General features: G+C 36.1%; 1 protein-coding gene across 1 annotated transcript in view; it reads right to left on the bottom strand.

Annotated features, from left to right (window-relative positions):
* LOC149802816 (poly(ADP-ribose) glycohydrolase-like) overlaps nt 1–16,800 on the bottom strand; it is a 277,168-nt gene extending 260,368 nt beyond the window's left edge. Inside the window, exons 1-7 of the mRNA XM_089952264.1 lie at nt 16,762–16,800; nt 16,532–16,595; nt 13,202–13,285; nt 12,407–12,518; nt 11,870–11,925; nt 7,880–7,991; nt 334–407 (exon numbers count right to left, since the gene is read on the bottom strand). Coding sequence (XP_089808390.1) covers nt 334–407; nt 7,880–7,991; nt 11,870–11,925; nt 12,407–12,518; nt 13,202–13,268 — 421 coding nt within the window. The 5' untranslated portion in view covers nt 13,269–13,285; nt 16,532–16,595; nt 16,762–16,800. The remainder of the gene's footprint in view (nt 1–333; nt 408–7,879; nt 7,992–11,869; nt 11,926–12,406; nt 12,519–13,201; nt 13,286–16,531; nt 16,596–16,761) is intronic.
* Nucleotides 16,801–23,329: the final 6,529 nt, after the last annotated feature.

Raw genomic sequence — 23,329 nt, forward strand, 5'->3', positions numbered from 1 at the left:
AATAATCATGAATGATAATACACATAATATAGGTATACATAGCAGTACTACCTGTTATTGTTGACCCAAAGTGGACTGAAACATTACCAGGAATGCTCATTACTAAACTGCAGCGGATGTTGATTTTATTTTCATGTTTAGATTTAGGTTGATGTTGATTTTGTTTTTTTATGTTTCTAGGAAAAATAAAACTGACCAAAAACTTAAAAAGAAATGTAAAGCCATGAATGCCTGCAGATTACAAATGGTAGAAAAACAAAAGCACAAACTTCCATTCTAACAAAATTCTGCCCTACCTGGAAATATGTGCAATTATATATACAGGACAATTACCTTGGCCAAGTTTAGTTTCTTTGGATTCAGAATTTTCATTACCATTGTTGCTTTTTCCACTTCCTGATGTAGGCCTGTCAAAATAATATGAAAACACAGCAAATATGGGCCACTACTTTTAATGAATTAATGTGACAGAAAAGATAAATCTCATCTTCAAATTAGTGGTAATAATATACCAATAGTAACACCATTCCCTAATCTAGCTCATATAATAAAAACTGTGTTACCAACTATTAGTGTTCTAGTCTTGACTGTGTCTTTAATGGCATCCACAGAAAGATCATATCTCACACTGGTATTAGATCGTTTGGCATTAATGAAGTGCTTGAGCTGACCTTCAGTCAGCGGTAGTTTATTTTGACCACCTGTTGACTGATCTTTTTTCAGTGTTTTTTTCTTTCCAGAATTCTTTTTTGATACCGATTGTAGCTTTTTAATCTGACCAGGAGTCAGACTGACATTAACAAGATGATATGACTTAAAACATAACCTTTTACCTTGCATACTACCAACCATCAGTGATCTTTATTTGCCTCTCATAAACTAATAGAAATATTGGGTCATTATTGAGATTAATAAAATAGTATCAGGCTAAGAAATCAAACACACTAGATTTTCAACCATTAAGTGGCTTCAACTGTACTTTAAACAAATAGATCTTAATCTTTATTGACATACAAATGCATCCTGATCATGTTTTTGTCCATAAAATGTTAAAATGATTACCCTTGAGGAAGAAAACCAATTTTTCCAAGTAAAATATGCTTCTTTGAAAATACTTTCCCAGTCATAATACCTAAGGAGAATACTACCTCGCAAATCCAGCCCTCCCAGATGCTACTTTTAGCTAAAGGGAGCTAAAAGTTGTCTACCGACCTATGTGGTGGTCAGACAGAGTGATCTCCCCTTAGGTATAAGACTTGGTGGCAAAGTCAACGAACGTGGACGGCATGCTCTCTATGGATGTAACTATGGGTAGGCCTGGATGGTTTATGTGTATTATAATTGGGTAAGTATTCTTGAAGAAAAATATTTTATTAGGAAAAATTGGCTTCTTCTTTAAATACATTACCCAAACATAATACTTTGGGAGAATAGGTAAGAGGTAGAGGGAGGTAAATCCCCTTACCCCAGAGATACCATCTCTGGTCCCATAAAGTATGTAAGACATCCTCTAGGTAACCCAAGTGGAGATACCTCCATCTGTCGGGGTGCAGCTTAAAATTGGGAAAATATTTTCCCCTCATATATCCAGTGAAAGTCATGAAGCCATGTCTTAAGAAGCTGTCAGCTGACCTGGATGGGTGACTGTGGAGTGAATTGGGCAATCTGGGATGATAGATCTCGGAGATAAGATCTAGAGTATGTAGACTCGGATCTGGGGCCCCAAGTGGCTGAGTGGTCTAAAGCGCTCTCCGTTACGGATCACTGCCATCTCACCTCTGTCTGCGTGGGTTCGAGTCTCAGATTCAGCCAATGTGGGTATGTGAGAAAGCTTGCCAGTAGCTTCTCGAGGGTCGGTGGTTCTTTCCGGGGATTTCCCAGGTTCTTCCTCCACCATTAATACTGGCCGCCATATATAGCTTATCGTGTGCTGAAAAATGACGTTAAACCCTACAACAACCACAACAACAAGAATCGGATCTCCATCCTGCTTGAGTGATGTTGGCTAGCAAACAGTTCCAGCTGAATGCTAGACTGGTGGCAACTGCTCTAACCTCATGAGCTGAAATGCATAATAAATTCATTTGAGCTGGGGTTATTTTGCTATATGCTGAGTGAATAGCCCACTCAATACAGGATGAGATAGTCTGTGTTGATATATCCTACTGTCCTATCTTGAGAAATAGAAAGATGTGTGACCTCCCTTGATGCAATGGCTCTGTTCTATTAAGGTACCACTTCAAAAGCCAAACTGGGTCTTGTAGGTGGCCATCAGCTGATGTGTCAAGATGAGACAAAGGTTTCATCATGAAAGTCTGATTAACCATGGAAGGAAGGTGGTTCTTGGCAATGAAAGAGGATGCTGTCATAAGTAAGACTGACCTGTTTTATCGAAACTGCATGTAATTCGGGTCTGCTGATAAAGCATGTATTTCGCTAATTCTGCCTGCAGTCGCTAACGCCATGAGGAAGCAGGTCTATTAGGAAAGGTGTAAGATGCCCTTGAAAGTGGTTCAGATATGTCTCCTTCTTCCAGTTAATACCCAAGATTCTGCATTGGGCATAAGGCGAATGTTTTTGGAAGTGTATACTCAAAGTTGGAGAGTAGATTGGATAAGTCCTCGTTTTGTCCAATATCCTCTCTTCTGTGATGATGAAAGGTGTCAGCGATCATGGAGCAGTTAACTCTACGAAGAGCCAGAGGAAGTTAGCTACTTGCCGTATAGATGCCTGGAGAGGTATGAGGTGTTCATCTGTGCACCACTGGATGAAAAAATGCCATTTGCCTTCATATGCTTTCAGAGTGGAGGGCTTCTTGCAAAAGCAATTCTCACCATGATTAGTTGTGTGAATTGTTTATTTCTGAGGGCCTGTCTCACATGATCCAGACGTGCGGGTTCCATAGCTCAATGCTGTCATGGTTGCTTGAGTAGATGAGGAAAAATCTGAATTCTCCAAGGACTTCCTGTTGCAAGATTGATGAAGTCATTGATCCACTTCTCCCATATGAGTGATTTAATGAGGATAAGGTGACACTCTTATTCTCTTGCTTAATGTATCACTCTTTGAATCAGGCGTGTTAGAGAGTAGGCGTATGAATCCAGGCCATTTCCAAGCTATCAACTGAGCATCAACTGCCCAGGCTTTGGGTCTGGAAGTCTTGAAAGATGGTATTCCTCCTTTTTGCAAATAGGTGTACCAATGGTCAGTCCCATCAGGTACATATCAGAATGGAAACCAGGGGAAAAAGAGACCATTCTGTCTGTATTAGTTGATTGCTCCAGAACAAAGATTTGGCTAGAATAGGTTGCTCCATTTCCAAAAATGGTGCCTCAGTTGTGTGCTGATGGTGAGAGGATGGTCCAGTGGGCAAAGTTAGGATTCCATTCAAGCAGAAGAATTTTTGCAATGGGCGCATAAGAAGGTGACCTAGGACCATGACGTCTCCTACGATATTGATCAAGCCTAGTAGGTGAAGGAATTCCCATGCGGATAGAATTCCTCGAAACTAAAGGTGCTACCATGGTTTGGATGCCTGATCCTGAGGGTGACGAAATATTGAACTCCATGTCTAGGTGAACAAATTGTTGAGATGATTTTTCCTTGTTGACAAGAAGTATATACTGGTAACAAGGGTTATCATATATTGTTAGATCTAACAGTCGGATGTTTCTAAATGGTGTCATCCACGTAACTTGATGTTGCCATCATAGAAATGCACCATTATTCGATTCATCAGACATGTGAAGTCCCAGGGGCTGATGTTGAGCCCTAATGGGAGTGCCCTGAATTGATGTACAATGTTGTAGGAAAATCGCTGGAATGGTCCTGGAAGCCCTGTAAATCGAGACAGGAAGGCATGCACTGTTTAAATCCGCACTGATTGAGAAGTCTGCCTCATGTATGGCATTCAAATGCGCTGTGGTGTTTCCAGTGAGAAGCAAAGGGTGTGAATTAATTGATAGAGAGGATTTAGGTCAATGACAGGATGCAGAGTGCAGTTTGCCTTTGGGACCAAGAAAAGTCTGTAAGGAATGATAGGACCCTTTCAGTCCTATATCCACTTTGGTGTGCGAGAACTGTGGCTTTCACAGGGTGGAGCTTAGATAGGACAGTTTTCAGAGGTTTGTGTCAGTTCTTTTGTTGATTTACCATACTATCCCTGTATCGACACTAGGAGGGAGGGAAACTGGTCTCCTGAGTGGCTTGTTTGTGGACTTCTTCAATATGGCCGTTAAACAGAGAATAAAGGTTGCGCTCTTAGCTTGGCTTTATGATGGTCTGTCAGGAAAGTGCAGGCAGAGAGTACTGAGTCATGTTCCACCAGCTGTAGCTGCAGTTACAGCATTGGCCAAAGTGTGTTGAGTGGTTCTATTCAGTACACAGGCTATTCTTGAGACTGACTCCCATGAATGCCTTGAGATGTTTGGAGTGGTAGGAGATAAGCTATGTTCTGCATGTTGGAAGAAAGCAACAGAGATGAAAGTCCAACGGTGAAGCCAAGGCAACAATATTGTGCACTTATTGCCAAGTGTCATCAAAGGCCATCTGGTCCATACGTATGGAGTGTAGTTTTGTCCTCCCCAAAGCGGTGATATCACTGTCAACTGCTGGAGTTTCCAAATGAAAGACTGGTGTATGGCAAAGGTAGAACTACCAATGAACTGATGATGAAGGCTGGTCAGAATGTCTGTAACTCTCCCAAACTGTCGAAGTAATTGAAGGTGGACTCTTCTGTTCCATAGTAAGATCAACAGATCATGGAGCTCTGGTCCAGGCTGTTGATGGAGTGGGAGGAGGAGGACAAAACTCCAGGGGTCAAAGGTGGAAAATGTCTCAATGGAGGCTCGGAAGGCTGAATATGCATGTGCCATCCGATGGTGTAGAATAGATGACAACACTGGAGAACAAGCAACATCATCTTGGTTGCATGAGGTGAGGCTAAGGTCCCCTGTAATGCTTGAGACTTAGCTGGAGAGGAGTGACAAGGTCTGTTGCTCACTAAATTCATGAAACACCCTGAATTAGAAACCGTGACTTTGAGACGGTCACAGAGTAAGGAGTCTCTTCTCATTGCAAAGTGATATATGTTGAAGTGTGAGGAACTATTTGTGGCATTGTGCTGAAAGAGTGTCTTGAGGTGGTATGAGGGTTAGACTGGTCCCTGAACATGTCTGAAAAAGTTGGGTCTAACATCCTGAAAGTCGGACTGTTAGTGATTGAGCCCATAATATTGATGTTTTTGGCCCTTCATGATCTCTAATATATGGCCTAGGCCAGTCACAATGGAAATGGGCAATCCGTGTCGGGAGAATATCATTAAGATCATCAGTTTGGGACAGGTTATGGGATGTTTGATCCATGCAACCTGTCTGTATGTCTGCTGAGTGAGAGAGAGAACTTGGCTGTTTGTTAGTCCTGTCCCTCGCTGTTCCGCAATAGGAATCAAGTCGAACCCCAAGGAGAGGGAGTTGCCAAAAATGTTGAGTCCTGTGTTGGTGACTGGGGTTCCTGAGCTGTTTCAAAGTGTGTCAATGGCTGGTGCTTCATGGCTGGAGGGTAAGTTGATTGATCTCCCTTGACTGCCAGAAATTCTCACTGAGGAAAGGACAGCACGCAGACTGGTGACGTCTTTGTCCTGAGCTGTATTTTCTTTTGCACTTTGCCCAGTTCTATTCTGTAAGACAAAAAGATCAAAACAAATAAAATGTAGTCCTACTCTTGTCTTTTAGAATGCAATCTCAGTGCAGAGCTCAATCTTAAAAAGTTGACCCAGAAATTGAGAAAAGACTTCTCATAAAACAATGAAGAATACAGGTAAAATATAATGACAATACCACCTGTAGAGGTAAAAATGTGGGCCTGCAAACAGTAGCCACATGCCTGTCTTTTAGAATGCAATGTTGGTGCAGAGATAAATCTTAAAAGGTTGAACCAGAAATGGATAAAAGAAGTTTAATAAGATACAGGAGAGGTATAAACATGTGGGCCTGCACATGTCATGTTAGAATACAGTGTGGGCACAGAGCTATACCAAATGATGGTAACCTAGAAAAATGTGTTGGCAGATGATCTCAATTACATAGCTATCTGAAGGGAAACTCAAGGACAGCATGTACAGGCAGAAACATGGCATTCAAAGGCTAAGGATGCCGTGGTAAAGGAAACTCACCGTATGTACCAGAATTATATGTAAACAAGGAGTTTCTTAAGAGCCTAAAGACATGACCACATTTAAGTATTGTAGCCCAAACATATCTTGTGAAGTCACATAGGCTACCCATGCAAGTGACTAAGTGTGCTTAAATTATGCTTATGCAGATAAACATGACTCAAGTGTTGCCTATAGAAACATGTATGAGTAGGAAAAGAGGAGACTGAGTAAACCATATATAGAAAGCTGACATATACCTGTCCAACCAGAGCAAAAGCAGTACAGAAATGTACATAAGTGTCTACATTACACACAAAAACCTCCACATAAAACTGGAACTGAGGCCTTGTTATAGATACGTACAAAGTAGGTGCGACAATATCCATTACAAGGCAATTACCTGTATGGAAAAAGGCCCACAGACCACCTACAGAAGCAAAACACACTGAATTAGACACATGGATGCTACAAATGCCTTACAATACAAACTGACCAATATGTTCCCGTTAGCAATGAAATTACACATATATTAGGAGTTTTTATAAGTGCTAGAGACTTACATGTACAAAATAATTATAGCCCAAACTGAATGTGAAGTCGCTAAGGCTCTCTGTTTAAGTATCTAAATGTGTGACACTGATAAAGTGTTAGCAAATTGTAGAGGCAAACTCTGTCAGGATATGAAGAAAAAACATTGGAATTATAGATGGAGTATACTTTCCTTGGAAGTGAAAAAACCCTCCAACTTGTAATCGTACATCTTCCATGTAGAATCTGGCTTTTGTGTGGTCTCTCATAACAAGAGTGTGCTTCTTGGCATGAGCAGAAGTAGTAACTGATACGTACTTAGACTTTGCCGCCAAGTCTTATACCTAAGGGGAGATCATTCTGCCTGACCACCACCACCACAGGTGGCGCTCATAAGTTTTGTATTTTGCATAGGGTTAGGATTTTAAAGAAAAAGAATTTCCCTGGCTTTCCTCACTGGTTATACTGGCTATTTAAAAAAGACCTTGTATATCTTAGGTATAATTAAAAGAACCTTTAATTCCCTTTATTTTGGTGTATGATTGATGGGTGTACTATGGGTTATAGAGTATACAGTTGGCCTTACTTTAAATGTACACCTTTTAAAAACGTGCTAGCTCTACTTGGTCATTTTCACTTCCTGAACTTAAGAGGTAAATTGTATAAAAAAGAGACGATAACTTTTTTTTACATTTTATATATTTGGTAATTCATTCATTGCACTTTTAGAAGCTGGTATTGTCTAGTCTGGCAAAATTCATTTTCCCTATTTTAATAGCTGCTATTTATAGTGTACTTTAGACTAATTCAGGCTGATTTTTTAACACAAGGAAGCCATCATTTTAGTTAGCAGTGTGCTTAAATCATGTAAAATTTCCAAAAGTACAATATCCAAAGAAATATCATCCACATTACATTACTGTAGCATAGAGGTATGCCAACATTCTTTCCATTGTGCATGCTTTAAATGCGAACTATTTCACCTTACATACGTCACTCTCTCTAAAGTACATATTAATTGGTGAGCGCCCCCACACAGGTTGGCAGACAACTTTTAGCCCCCTTTAGCTAAAAGTGGCATCTGGAAGGGCTGAATTTGCGAGGTAGCAGTAGTTCTCCTAAGGTATTATGATTGGGTAATGTATTTAAAGAAGAAAGGTGCAAGTACGTGGGAGAAAGAGTATTTGATACACAAACCCTAGTAGGTTCTTGCTTGTCAAAGTAGTACCACTACTGTTACTGGTTGCCATATCAGCTTCATGAGTGCCTTCTGAGTCATCTCTACCTGCAACTGCCTCACAGTTCTTGCCTGAAATAACAAAGACATACTAGTTTACCAATCAACACAAGTACTAATTTGGAAGATGATGACTGACGGGATGTGGAGGCATTCCCTCCCATCCATTAGGGTGATCTAGTCACCCCTGATCCCTGACCAGTTTCGTTACCTTCAGAGGGAACTGATCTGGAGGATTCATTTGATCAACTAATCACTGTCTTGCCAGTGAGAGGTTTATATACTCCTAGCCATCAGTGCTGCCAGCAGAGCTGTAATTTTGATACATTAATTTGCAAGCTCAACTGATGCAACCCAGTTTTGAATTTTACAATTGTCATGCAGCCAGGATTCAGCTACAAAGGTGATAAAAACAAAACCACAAGTAAAACTTAAATATTTAAATACAGGTATAAACTAAGAAATGATTAGATAACTCTTCTAAAATTATAGTAAAACTAAAAATGCTTGTATTTCTGGGTTTTTTTTAGTAAAACTAAGTTAGATATTTTAAAGCTAAATGTAAAACTGTCTGGTTATTTTACAAGTTAGTAGTGGAATTTCTGTCCACTGGCGTATCATACTGAAAATTTAAATATAATCCTGGTGAGATTACGAGGTCATCCACAGGGTTAACAAAAGGAAAAAGTAACATCACTGCACATGTCTCTGAAAGATATCTCTGTATCTTAAAGCTGTTCTTTGGACTGGGTACTAACCAAATTGAGTACATTTGTCTCAAATGGTATAGGGTTACAGTTCATTAATGAACTTATTAAGACCTTATGAACTGTTTCCATGTTGTTTGGAAAGTATAGTCCAGTTTGATCTAATTGGATTTGTTCTCCGATTGTAACCACATTAAAAAAATGATTCATATTCAGGTTCAATGGAGTCTGTGTACCACAAACTCTTATGTTTCTTCTACTGGTTCTTCAGATCTCCATTTCTTTTCAAGATTATGTTACATATATGGCATGAAACTCTTAAACTAATATGTTTATTTCTGTGTATAGCTCCAGGATATGGCGATGTTTGAAAGATGCTGCACATAAGACACATCAGTCGATAAAGTGAATGTTGTGTATAAATAATTTATCATTTTGTTTTGTGTCTCATACTAATCCACAAGGAGTTAGCCAATTTGTAACAAGAAGTCTAACTGCAGCTCCAGGTAAGAAGCAAATATAAATGTGCGTTTTTCATACAGCTTTCTGTAATTATGGCATGTAATATATAGATTACTCTTTGTATGTTCATACTGCATGTTTTCACCACTCATATTAGTAATAATTATACTTATACCTCGGGGGAAGGGGGGTTGACATGTATAAACTTAAAACAAACCAGTTCAGCTTTACATTTCATATATATGTTCCCTTTGATCAGGTATCATTAAAATCGACGGGCACCTGGATGACTTTTTCTAAAATTTTTACATCTTCATTTATTTATCAGCATATAAATAGTCACTCCAAAAACAGTACTGACCCTGATCTACATGTGCATTATACTGTGTCTATGCAATTCACAATTGCAGAGCATAATGTTTGAAAGGTCAGCCAACAGATTTGTAAAATTATAATAACAATAAATGGCTCTCTCTAATATGTTTGGAAAGCCTTTCTAATTTTTTCAGGTTGAATCCTAACGCCAGGGCTTATCAAATCCCATAGCCAAATGTCCCATACACCCTTACAATTTATTTTGAAGTCAGACAAGAATAATCCTGGAAGGTTCTAGTTTGGAACAAGTACCTATTTTAAAACAAGTCAAGTAGGTTTTAATTTTCATGTTTTAATCTCTTTATCTACCTTTATCTGGCTATTCATGTTCTCTGGATTGCTGAATGCTTGTATCTTTGTATCTTACCTCTCTCCATTCTTTTCTCACATTACAGTATAGATTTATCAGCATTTACTACATAAATGCATATTGGGTTAAATGACAGAATTATTGGCCAGTCAAAACACTTCAAACAAAACAAAGCCAGTATGATTAGTGCAGATTGTTTTAAACAGCCTTCTTATATTGCATTGACTGAACGCAGATACATCAGATCACCCATTCATTTCAACAAGTATTGTAAATGCAATTCAGTTAATGAAAGGCACTGTACAGACAATAGTGTTGGTTTCCTTTATGAACTGATTAAATGACTGAAACAATTCTTTCATTTTAACTTGAATATACAGAGGATATCTGTGATATTACATACGAACTGAAACAATCAGGCAAAATAAAGAGTTGTCTGTCTTTGTATTTAAAAAAATGTATGTTGTGATTGCCTTTTGAAGTGGCTGTCAAGTGAGGTGATCTTTGCTATGTGCATAAAATGAGTTTATTTCAATATTTTAGCAAGGAACGTAATAAGGAAGATTCAGCGAAAGAAAAATCACACGACAGTGGAGGGATAAAATGTAGGGCTGCAACTGAATCCAAGGTTACTATTTCTCAAAAGAGACATAACCCAGACCCTGCAACTGCAAAAAATGTGACATGGCCAAATTATGAGGCAGAAAGTGTTCAGCCACATTGGGTTGATAACTACTCCTGACACGAATTCAGTGAATCTAAAGGAAAGATATTCTGCAGTTACTACAAACAGTATTCCAGACAAAGATATCAACCACTGGCTTATTACTGGTCCATTTGGCAGACAAGAACATTTACATTTTTTTAAAGCCAGCAGATTCACCTTTCAAACTTGGATTTTAACAAATACCATGCAAGCAATATTGTTATTCTTCTTTTTCATCTTCTTCTAATTTTTATTATTAATAGACTTTGTTTAGTGTACTATTCAACAAAGTTAGAAAAATATTTATGTTGTCCTCTCACATATGTATGTTCCACACAAGATTACAGTATCCTGCTCACTTTGTATCAATGAAATTATCACTGATCTTATTTCTCTTGTATTGCATGCCATGACTAAACACTAATTTTACTACTAACAGCATACACATGACTAAAACAGAGGACTGACTCTTTGTTCACACAACTTGCATAATTTGGCTTAGAAACAAATGTTAATATATAAAAACAATGGGACTCACCAGCTGCTCAACTCTTCAAGCTCAAAAGAAAGGCAGTTTATGTCATTGGCCTGTGATGTGGAGGGAATGAAGAGAAGTTGAATGTAGCTGTTGTTAGCAGTAACACATCAACCAAACCTTCATTTGTTATGACATACAAGTTATGTAAATAATTACTGACCCCTGACACTATTAATTTTCTTTCATCAAAGATAGCTCTAATTCACAGGTAACTAAAATTTACAAGATATATAACTATACCTATGACTCTGCTACAGAATGCAACTCCTCTTTTTGGAACAACTACTTTTGTTCACCATCCAACAAATGAATTTCTCCAAATCAAGCCAGCTGTGTAAAACCAATGTTAAGAAATGTTTACAAAGTGATTCACATTATCAGCTTTTATCGAAACAATGCTTTCCTCATGAAACAAAAGTTTGCATACACACAGCAGTCACAGTCAATATGCTTAGTGACCACATAAAGCAACAAGGCAAGATTATGTGGATAGGAAACACCTGGCCACTGACAATGAAATGCAGGTTTCCATTATATACATTAATTTTATATAGGTAATGGGGGGGGGTTAAATAATGTTGAGACCAGGTGACCACTACATAAAGGTAACCATTCTGACAGCCTTCATACATTGAAATATTACCAGGAATACTACTAGACTGCAGCTGATGCTGACTTTTATTTAATCTTGCTAATAAACCTTGAGCGAAAGCTTAAAAAGAAATGTAACTGCTCTTAGCCCTGCGAGCCTGCAGATGACGAAATGAAGAAAAAAAGTACAAACTTCCATTCTAACAAACTTCTGCCCAACCAAAAAATACATGCAATCACACATACAACAAGGACAATTACCCTGTGGTTCCATATTTGTATTAACATTCTTGCCTGTTCCACTTCCTGTGATAGACCTGCCAAAATAACATGAAAATTTAGTAAATATGGGACACTATTCTCAGTGCATTAATGTGAAAAAATCCATAAAGCTCATCTTCAAATCAGTGCCAATAATATACCAATAGTAAAGCCCTTCTCTAATCAAGCTCATACAATTAAAATTGTGTTCCCAACAATTAGTGTTCCCCAAACTTAACCTTTGACCTTGCACTCTACCAACCATCAGTGGTCTTTATTTGCCTCTGCTAAACCTGTAGAAATATTGGGTCATTATTGAGATTTTTAAAAATAATATCAGGATAAAAAATGAAAAACACTCGATTTGCAACCATTAAATGGCTTCAACTATACTTTAAACAAATAGATTATAATCTTTATTGTCATACAAATACATTCCAATCATGTTTTCTTCTCCATAAAACGTTAAAATAATTACCCTAGAGGGACAAAAGGTTCAAGTACATAGAAAATAAAAGAGTATGTGATGGCACAAACCCTGGTAAGTTCTGGTTTGTCATATCAGTGTCACTGCTGTTACTGGTTGCCATATTAGCTTTCCAAGAGCCTTTTGAGTCAATTTTACCTTTAACTGCCTCACACTTATTACCTGAAATAACAAAGACATACTAGTTTAACAATGAACACAAGTACTAATGAGATTTAACACTAAAATTAATTAAATCCTAAAAACACAAAATCAGAAGAGATCAATAAAATGTTGGATACATTTTCTCTTCTATTTGCAATAAATAGTTATTGTAATATGTGACCTTTATTGTGGTGACTAAAACAGAACCTAAGATGCTAAATTACTGTGTCACATTATATAATTAAAGACTGCTGATTCATTCATCAGCATATCAAAAGTCTCTCCAACATAGGGGCCCTGAGTGGCCAAGTGGTCTAAAGCACTCACCGTTACGGATCACTGCCATCTCACCTCTGTCTACGTGGGTCCAAGGCTTGGCTAGCATAGGTACGTGGGAAAGCCTGCTGGTAGCTTCTCGTGGATCGGTGGTTCTTCCCTGGGTTTTCCAGGGTTCTTCCTCCACCAGTTATACTGGCCGCCATGTATAGCCTATCTTGTGCTGAAAAATGGCGTTAAACCCTAGAACAACAACAACAACAACTCTCCAACATACATCAAAATACAAGAAATTCTGTGCACCAAATCAAAACCCTGCATGAGTATATTAAACAAAACAGAACGTGGAAAAATAAATTCAAGTTTGGTCATCAGCAATGACTATTCAACTTTCTTTCCTATAATCAATAGCTGTCCAAACTCACGATGAGATATCCTCTGGTAAAAGTCAAGGATGGTGCGTCGCTTCTTTTTCAAAGGAGGTTCACTCATTATAGGCCAAATGGAATCTGAAACAGACAAAACACCTCTTTTATGATCTCAAATGGATTGAGAACCAAAAAAATGGTGCCCTCACTCTTCTATTAATGGAAATAATGAATGTTAGCAAGGGAACTGTTTTCATTGTGGTAAATTTGCTATCGTATTACATAGATATATTAAAGAATTATAAAAATATGCGACTTTTCTCTGTTTTCCTTTCTATATCATTAAGTTTCTTTACAACTCTGCTTTCCCTATGGATACACTATTTCCTATTGATAATCTCACTAATTTGATCTCATCTGTCAGATCATGCCCTCAAGCAGGCATCAACTGGAATAAACTGTCAAAAGCTCCAGGCATAATTAATTAGCTCTGTAAATAACACCACATAGCCATGTGGTTGTTGTGACACTGGACATCATAATTAAAACAAGAATGAACTGGTCATTCAGAGGTGTCAATTGATGAAGGAATATAGATGTGCTCTTGTTCATGAGGAAAATCACAATCATCAGTCACTGAAACTGAACAATACAGAATAAAATCTCCCTGAAACCTGTCTCATTTTATCATCAGTGACTGCAATTTCTGAAATACAGAAATTACTAGTGAAAATGACAATACCAAGAGTCTGATCTAGCTTCATGTTATTCTCAACATCAACATATATATAAGAACAAAGAATGGACAATGTACAAAACAGTTTTTAAGGACAGTTTTTACATTGGCTCCAATTATGAGTGTTTACCGTTTATACACGCTACATGTAACAGGTATATACTGAAAGTGGTTGGTTATTTTTCTATTTTCAAAGATTACATAAAATTGTTTTTTCTCAAAAAATGACCAAATCATGTTTTTAGCATAATACACTGCATTACGATTCGATTAAAATCAGATCTCCACTTCATGTGGGACACTGGTGATCTGATTTTAATCAGATTGAACCATGTTGTGGCAGGTATTCAACATCTTGAAATACATTTCAGCATTTCATTAACACGATTCAGTTTTCCCTTATTTGTTTCTTTTAACAAGCCCCATCCATAGCCACCTCTCTTAAAATACAGGATGGGCCCAATCTGAGATTAGAGGAGCCGTGGGCAGAAAATAGGAAAACTGCAAAATATATGATGGTTTATCCGTAATTTGTACCATTTTTTTTCCCTTTTTCATCAGTGTATGGCTGTACAACCTTTTTATGTTTTCTGGATAAAAAATGTTAAATTTAATTATTTTCTTTTTTGTTTTGTGTACATCCAGGACTCTTGGCATACAAATTTTTTAGCATGAGAATTCAGTGAGACTATGGTGGCCAGAAACAACCTATCATATCATACTCAAAACCGTGCTTTTCCCTTGATAATGAAACGAGTTTCATTCATGGTTCAACTCCAGTGTGTGAAGATCTTGTCGTTTATTGCTTGGAGATTAGACGCTCACTCGGATTTCCAATGTTGACTAACTACCTGTGTAGTATGTTTTCTTATTTTATACATTATTATTTTATTATTTATACTTATTACTATCAAATGCATAAAGTTTGCATAATTTTTCATACTTTACATAGTGTGGTAATTATGTTGGTCTAACCATAATTCATCCGACTTTTATGTGTGGAGATAAAGCTTTTTATTAAACATTTTAACAATATACTAATTAAAAATAAATACTCTAATGATTTTAGCACTAGCATTTTATCATGCTGTTATAGTTTTGAGTTAAGTTTGTCAGATAGGTAATGCAAACAGGAAGATGCATTGCCATAATGACGGACATGGTACAGATACTGTCTCAAAAATATGTAACACTGCCCATTTATATCAAGATTTTGACCAAAATCGGCATACCATATAGCAAATTCAAGACTTTTTAAAAATGCAATTTTAATACAAACGATCAACAGCTTACGATGTATAAACTTCCGGACTACTACTTTGTAAAATTTTTTATTTCTATATTTCAATTCTTGGATAGCTCTTGGCATAATATCTTGGAGCTTATGGGGACAAATATAAATTCATAACATATTTGTAATCGGGAGATCTTCCTCTATCACATGTCAAATCTAAATTTTTAAATTATTTAGTTTATTTCTCTCATCTAGTTGAAATATTCCACCCATCAAATGGCTGAGCCTAACTCAAAGAAACGCAAGCTTGAAGACACTGACCAAGGTCATGGCAAGTTTCAGGCTGATTGGATTAAAGTCTTCCCTGGCATTGTAGATGTATCCAAGTTAGGATCTTCACATGCTTTTTGTAAAATATGCAATAAAGACATTCAAGTGGTGGTGTCGAGCACATATGATCTGGAGGAACACTTGAGGACAAAACTGCATGAAAGAAATTTTGAACTGAAGAAGGGAGCATCCATCAAAAGCTTCTTTGCTTAGCCAAAGCAGGAAGATGATAGTGTTATAAGTAAAAAGAATGAGATAAAGTTTCAGAAATGTAAATTTGTGTCATAATAATTTATGTATAGTATTTAACTGTTGATCTTATATAATGTATGAATACATTTTTTCATGGAAGATTTATTGGTCTTTGTAAGGTTTTTATTGGTCCGGCGTACAGGTTTTCATCTCAAAGGATTGACACCTATGTGTTACTGATGATAAATCAATGGATGGAAATCCTGATTCTTATTCTACGATTCAAACTGATCAATGACAGCAACAGATTCTGATGCCCAACCTCTAGACAAGTTATGTTCAGATCTGGATCAGCAAGACATCTGTAAGCATCCTTGTCCTTGTCACTAAACAGTTGCCATGTTAAGCAGAATTTAATAAGCTTGACTATGTGATATCAATATCCAATTTTGTGTCTTTCCTTTATTGTCCATGTTTCATCACCTAAATCAGTAGTTCCCCCAACATAAATGTCACAATATCATAATGGAGTGGGAATAGCCTGAGCAAATTCGGACTGCCCCAGAACACAATACACTGCACAGTAAGACGTCGACCATTCCAGCCCCCGTGTATATCAGGAGTCAACATCCTACCCTGTAGGACTAGTGTTTAGGTGTATGTCTAATAGCTCCAAGACTAATACATATATTTTAAAAAATCGGCCTACGTTACCTGGACGTTATCTCAGCAAAGTACAGAGTGCAACACAGCGGATCGTATCGTTGCTTACAATTGAACTATAATACATGTACTATATAATTATATAATACATGTATGACAGTTCAATTGTAAGCAACGATACGAGCCCCTGTGGAGTGCAAAAGATAGATAACAACTGTTAGCTGATGTTTACCCTTGTTATTGACTTTGCACCAAAACCTTTGTGATCTGTACCGACAACCAGTTCTTGGAAACGCCTGACGAAAAATAGGAACAGGTAATGAAATGGAATGAAACAAAAAGACGAATCGCCACCCTTTAACAGACAGGTTTTTTATATATATATGAATACCAATCATAACCTAGATATATTAATATATGTTTCGTTTTACTTTAAGTGACACATCTTTAAACAATTAGTACCCCTATACTTTTGACATCCGCTTTCCCTTCGAACAGGAAATTTCCATTACCTGACTAAGAAACAGCACGATCGAGGACGCTCCGGATTGACAAAACAAAATAAGAATCGAAATAATTATTTTTTTTAACATTTACAAGTTAGATATTCTATAGCTCACATTTTGATATATGTGTTTTTAATTCGTCCACAATATCAGTTATGACCGCCTTCTCGGGGAGTTAGATCGATTGGTTTATAGTTGGAGGACACACAGCGTATTTATATATTTATTTATTTATTTTATCAAATAAATTTTTTAAAAACAAAACTGAGGTTGTGCTATCGAGTTGTAACATACAAAGCCGCTTGGTGCTAGGCTTTTTCAGTTTGACATGATATGTTACTAGAGTACTTAAGGGGGGAAAAGTCAGATTTCTATCTTGAATCCAGTTATTACATGTTTTTCGAAACACACACACACACACACACACCAAAGTAACAAAATAATTCATGATGATCAAATAAGAACCTCCAAAAACACACAAAACGATGAAACAAATACATTAAGCTTACAAAATAGCGTACTAGAGAGTACACATTTGATTTGCCGGTTTCAGGTATTCAAAATGATATCCTCAAAAGGTGAAGATCTATAGGTCACATTTAATAATGTCAGCATTAAAAGAATCGTCAGATTCAATCCTGATGTAAAAACTACTAAAAGAGTGCGCAATGAAAAAAGAGGACGCAGAAAGAAAAAAAGATTAAGGAATGAAAATTAATAAATTACCGTTTTTTATTTGAGTAAATATACAAATGAGTAGTCATTTAAATTTGGAGAACATTTAAAAGTTTTCCCAAATTTTACAAAGTCACTCTTCAACGATTCGGAAAAGACAAACAGAATTAAAATAAATCAAAGTTCAAATAAACACAGTACATGACGGTTCGGCATATGTAGTAGTTGTTTTCAAATCAACCATATGAATGTCAAAATTTGGCTTAAATCTGATATCATACACACCTGTCAAAAGATTGAAGAAACGTTTCAAACTGTGAAAATAACCGTTCCTGCTGCGGATGATTTCTTGTTAATTTGTTGATATTTCCTAAAAACAATTTTCAAGCGTAACATATTCGCTGGATCTTTTCATACCGTTTTAAATGAGCGAAAAAGAATAGTATTTAAGTTACATTTACTATGATTCTAATAGTGTTGGTTCTTACATAAGCGTAAATCAAACGTGGAAGCGAGGCAGCTGTTGGTACCATTTTTATGTCTTTGGTATGACTCGGCCGGGGATCAAGTGACTACCATATTTGCAATATCTTAACAATTTATTAAATGACATAACATATGTGTGTAATGTCCTATCAATGTTACAAAAGACATAACATGTGTGCAATCTCCAATCAATGTAATAAATAGCATGTGTAATGTCCTATCAATGTAATAAATAACGTGTGTAATGTCCTATCAATGTAATAAATAGCATGTGTAATGTCCTATCAATGTAATAAATGTTTTAACATAACAAATTATGGAGTCAGTCTATGAGAGTTTGAATATAAAAAAGGTCATGAAGATCGCATACTTGTTTATCCAATTATGAGCACGTCTAATTTTGTTAATTTGTTTCAAAGAAGTATTTCAGAGATTCATGAATTTACTCAAGCAATTAATACAATTAACAATTGTAATTCATCAGTCATAAAGAATTTCCAGTAACTAGCTGATATGGGAAGAAGCTTTTTGTCATCTGGATGAAGTAAAACCAGTACTCCTTTTGAATATTGAGTTTTTCAGAGAACATGCATTTAATAGCAACTGAAATTGAACTACTTAAATAAATGAAAAAATGGTAATATCATATTCAGATGGCGCGTGTCTTAAAAAAAAAAACGTAGTTTTAAATATTACCACTGCAACACAGACAAAGTCATAGAGGACATGGAAGAATGAATTATAAAATACAATATACATTATGACTGTGTAAACTATATTATTCTGGTATTACAATGAAGAGCATGCACTATATTAATCTGGAATTACAATGAATAAAATAATCTATATTAATCTAGTATTACAACGAAGAGCATGCACTATATTAATCTGGAATTACAATGAATAAAATAATATATATTAATCTGGTAGTACAACGAAGAGCATGCATTATATTAATCTGGAATTACAATGAATAAAATAATCTATATTAGTCTGGTATTACAACGAAGAGCATACACTATATTAATCTGGAATTACAATGAATACAATAATCTATATTAATCTGGTATTACAATGAAGAGCATGCACTATATTAATCTGGAATTACAATGAATAAAATAATCTATATTAATCTGGTATTACAATGAAGAGCATGCACTATATTAATCTGAAATTACAATGAATAAAATAGTCTATATTAATCTGGTATTACAATGAAGAGCATGCACTATATTAATCTGAAATTACAATGAATAAAATAATCTATATTAATCTGGTATTACAAAGAAGAGCATGCACTATATTAATCTGGAATTACAATGAATAAAATAATCTATATTAATCTGGTATTACAATGAAGAACATGCACTATATTAATCTGGAATTACAATGAATAAAATAATCTATATTAATATGGTATTACAACGAAGAGCATGCACTATATTAATCTGGAATTACAATGAATACAATAATCTGTATTAATCTGGTATTACAATGAAGATCATAGGCTATATTAATTTGGCATAAAAGCGAAGAGAATAAATATATTAGAACGAAACGAGAACTAGGTGTAAATGTGGATAACAGCAAATAGAGATCAGCGTATAAACAAGAAACGCAAAGTCCGTATGTAAAGTATGGGTGAACAATGTTCTGTACACTCTTTTATCTGATCACAATGCTAAAACTTGACGATAGATAGATGGGTTCCAGTTTGAACAGGTTAATAAATACAATACATTACCCATGCTATGCTAGATAGGTTAAATGAAAGTATCAAACTGGTTAGCTTACCTTAGGTATACAAGTGCGATATTGACAAAATTGTGTTGTATGAGTTTGTCTGTGTCTTTTATCCTTTGGTTATCTTCCATGGAAATTATATGACTTCCTGAACTCTTCTCTCCTTTTAGTGTGTTATATTATATAAGTATGATAGTATGTTTGTGTATTAGTTAACACATTACTACCAGTTTTGGGGGTTCTTTACGTCCAAAGTTAGGTCTATATAGTATAGTAATAGGGGTTTCTGGGATTTACAGTTGTTTTTGGGGTTTGTTTATAGTGGCTGTAGGACTATAGGCTTGTTAAATTTTAGTTTGTATTATAGGGATTTGGTTTCTATTTAACCCCCTTACTTACTCCTACCCCTCTGTTAGTTGGTATATGTGCTAGCGAATAAGTGTATGTATGGCTAGTAGGTGCAGGTGTTGGTTTATAGAGAACTTGGGCAATATTTTGTTTCGAGTCAATATTATAAAGACGCTTAAGGACAGCATTGAAAAGCGGAGAAACGTTTAGTTATTATTACGAGACGCTTAAGAAAGGAAGTTTTTGTGGATTAAAATGAATATCCTTTGGTTTGTTTCATGACAGTATCTACAACCAAAGCAGAAGCTAGTCAAATGCATCAATTATTTTCTCAGCCATATTACATTCCAAAACAATTCTCATCAGTTATACATAAAAACTAGACACTAGTGTTTACATGACGTACTTGCACGTGTGGAATTTTATCAAAAATTTTTAAAGGTAAAAGTAGGTATTTTCAAAATACATATTATTGAGGTTTGAGTTTTTAAACAAAATACGCGGACGTATACCAGGTAACAAACTAGCATGGTGTCTGTTCACTGTAGTGAAAGTGGCTAGGTGCTTTGTTTACATGTAGTTTGACTTTGTTCTGTCTACTGTATTAAATAAAGTATTTGGTTCATGTACTGTTTTGGAATGTGTATTATATCCTTGTAGATTATTCATGCAGTCAAACCTGGCATAAGGAGCCTTGTCTGAGAAGCGAGACAGGTGGCCACTGAAAACATCTGGCTGCTTTACAGAAGTAAATTTCTCTTATTTTTGATGTACAGTCCTTCAAAAATGTAACTTTTAAGCAAAGGTGTTTGCTTAATGGAAGTGACCTTTAATGCAGGTTCTACGGTATCTGGGTCATATTTTCAACATATGCGAAATTTCGCATCAAGTATGTAGTTGCATATCAAAGTATAAACTACGGGTAATTTTAAATGATTAGTTTTGTAGATCTGGATACAAAATAAATTTCCAAATCCTTGCCAAATAAAGGAAACTGTTATTTAATTTTTTTTAATATTTTTTTTTGTAGAGACAATGTTTCAGCACTCGCCTTAAAATGCTTATTTATCCACTAAAAGAAAGGAAAATTTTTTTTTTTGTGTGTGGCGACAATGGAAAAATTGTTAAAGCGACGTTAAAAATCCAAATCACACACACACACACACACGTAAATATAAACACAGATCTCGGTCACAATACAAAAACCATCAACATAGTGACGTTATTAGCCTATTAACCAAGTTTGATTTATACTGGGTCATAAATACTATTTTGCAAGTGGTAAATGCACCGTCAGTTGTATGCAAGATACTTCATTAATATGCATGGATCTTACATATAGCCGAAGATTTTCAAGACATTTATGATATAAACATATATTACACATTAGGTCAAAATAAGATCACAAATATGACTTCTGGAGTGGTAACAGTCCAAAAGATTGCATCATCATCATCATATGTGGATTTCGCTCTTTGTTAAACCCATGCAAGATCTTTATAAGCTCGTATCTCAACTTTGATCAAAGTCAGATCAGAAATATGGCTTCCAGAGAGGTGACAGGCTCAACCAATCAGATTCAAAGTCACCAACTTAGCACGAGTGGGTCTTGCATGTTATCGAAGTCGTCCGAAGTCCTCAACATATAAAAAATCTATTCCAAGTGTGGCAGAAATAAGGTCATAAATACGGCTAACATTGTGGTACTAATGTCAGTTAGTCATGTGCAATACTATTTCACTACTATGCGCTTATCACGCTCACTATCGAATCCATCCAAGATGGTGATGAGATTAGTCTATATTTGAAGTTTGATCAGAATCAGATCAGAAACATGGGTTCCACGTGAGTAACAAGCTTGGCAAATGTTGTTGTTGATGATCATGATGTTGTCGTTGTTGTTGCGGACGTAACGCCATTTTGTAGCACATAACTGATAGAGAAGGAACCCGGGAAAACCGTGGGAAAAACCATCAACCCATGGAAAGCTACTTGCAAGCTTTCTCACATATTCATCTTGGCCGAGCTTGAGACTCGAACCTACGCAGACAGGGGTGAGATGGCAGTGATCGGTAAAGGCGAGCTCTTCAGAGCACGTGGCAAACGAGGCGCCCTCAGCAAGTAAGAAGCAAGGTCACCTAGTTAGTATGCGTGGATGATAGCTCTTATTCATTATCAAATTCGTCCGATATATAAAATTCGAACCAAAAATGTAGCGTTCAAGCTAAATCAGTCGGATTCAAGATTACTTCATTAATATTTATGAATCCCTCTAATTTTCAATCTCGTCCCAGTTTTTGAGGGAATAAACCACTTTTCCAAGTTTGAATGAAATTGGATCAAACATTATGTGCTGGAGAGTGGTAACAAGCAGGACGGGAGATTGACGGCGGACGATACACGACTAACGGTAATCCATATCATAAGCACACTTGGCCTAACAGCCCAGTTAGCTTTCATAATTTCCATTTTCAACATTTTAATATATTCCGTCTTTCAGGGTTTGAAATTCATAAGTACATGTTATTAAGACTGAAGGCGTGTTGCAAAAGCACGAATCCCCATACGCACTGTATGGTGATTGCTTTGCCTAAGATTTGCCAAAAAAAAAAAGATTTTTTTTTTAAAATAAAAAAAAATTGCTTAATTTATTATCATTACACACCACAAACCAAAATTGTTCTGAATGGCAAATTTATTCAGTTTGTACGCTGGGTGGCAGAATAACGGGAAATTTATGTGTGAACGGCATGACAAGTAATGGCTGTGTTTTAAATTGTTATCAGCAATGCTGCTCCTTTAAGCTTAAAAATTGGAAGAAACTTGGTAAGCTATCCACATTTAAATAATTCTGATCTTGTCCTGACTTTGTTGTCACTAGTAATACTTTAAAATAAAACTAGTAAAGTACAAATCTCCGCATCAATGTGACGGTTTAAATTCTCAAATGTCTTTATCAAACCCCAGAGGTATGGCTAACTTTAACCACAACTTTAAATGAGACACGATGAACTTGTTAACCGCATATCAGATAGTATGTCTTAGACGATGTTAATATTCATCCGAATTTTTTTTTACGAGTCTGTTACTTTTAATTATTCCAGGAACTTGTACATAAATCCTCTTTTAACACCAATCAATATAACACTAACGAATTTACTTTATTAATAACAGCGAAAAATAAGAATTTACCGCAAGATTTTATGCTGAACTTGAAAAAAAATCGAAATTCAGTGTATTTTACCTGGTCGTCAGTGTGAGAACTTACATTG

The sequence above is a fragment of the Sinohyriopsis cumingii genome, chromosome 3 (assembly GCF_028554795.1).
Source record: "Sinohyriopsis cumingii isolate HCF-2022 chromosome 3, ASM2855479v2, whole genome shotgun sequence".
Classification (NCBI taxonomy): Eukaryota; Metazoa; Mollusca; class Bivalvia; order Unionida; family Unionidae; genus Sinohyriopsis; species Sinohyriopsis cumingii.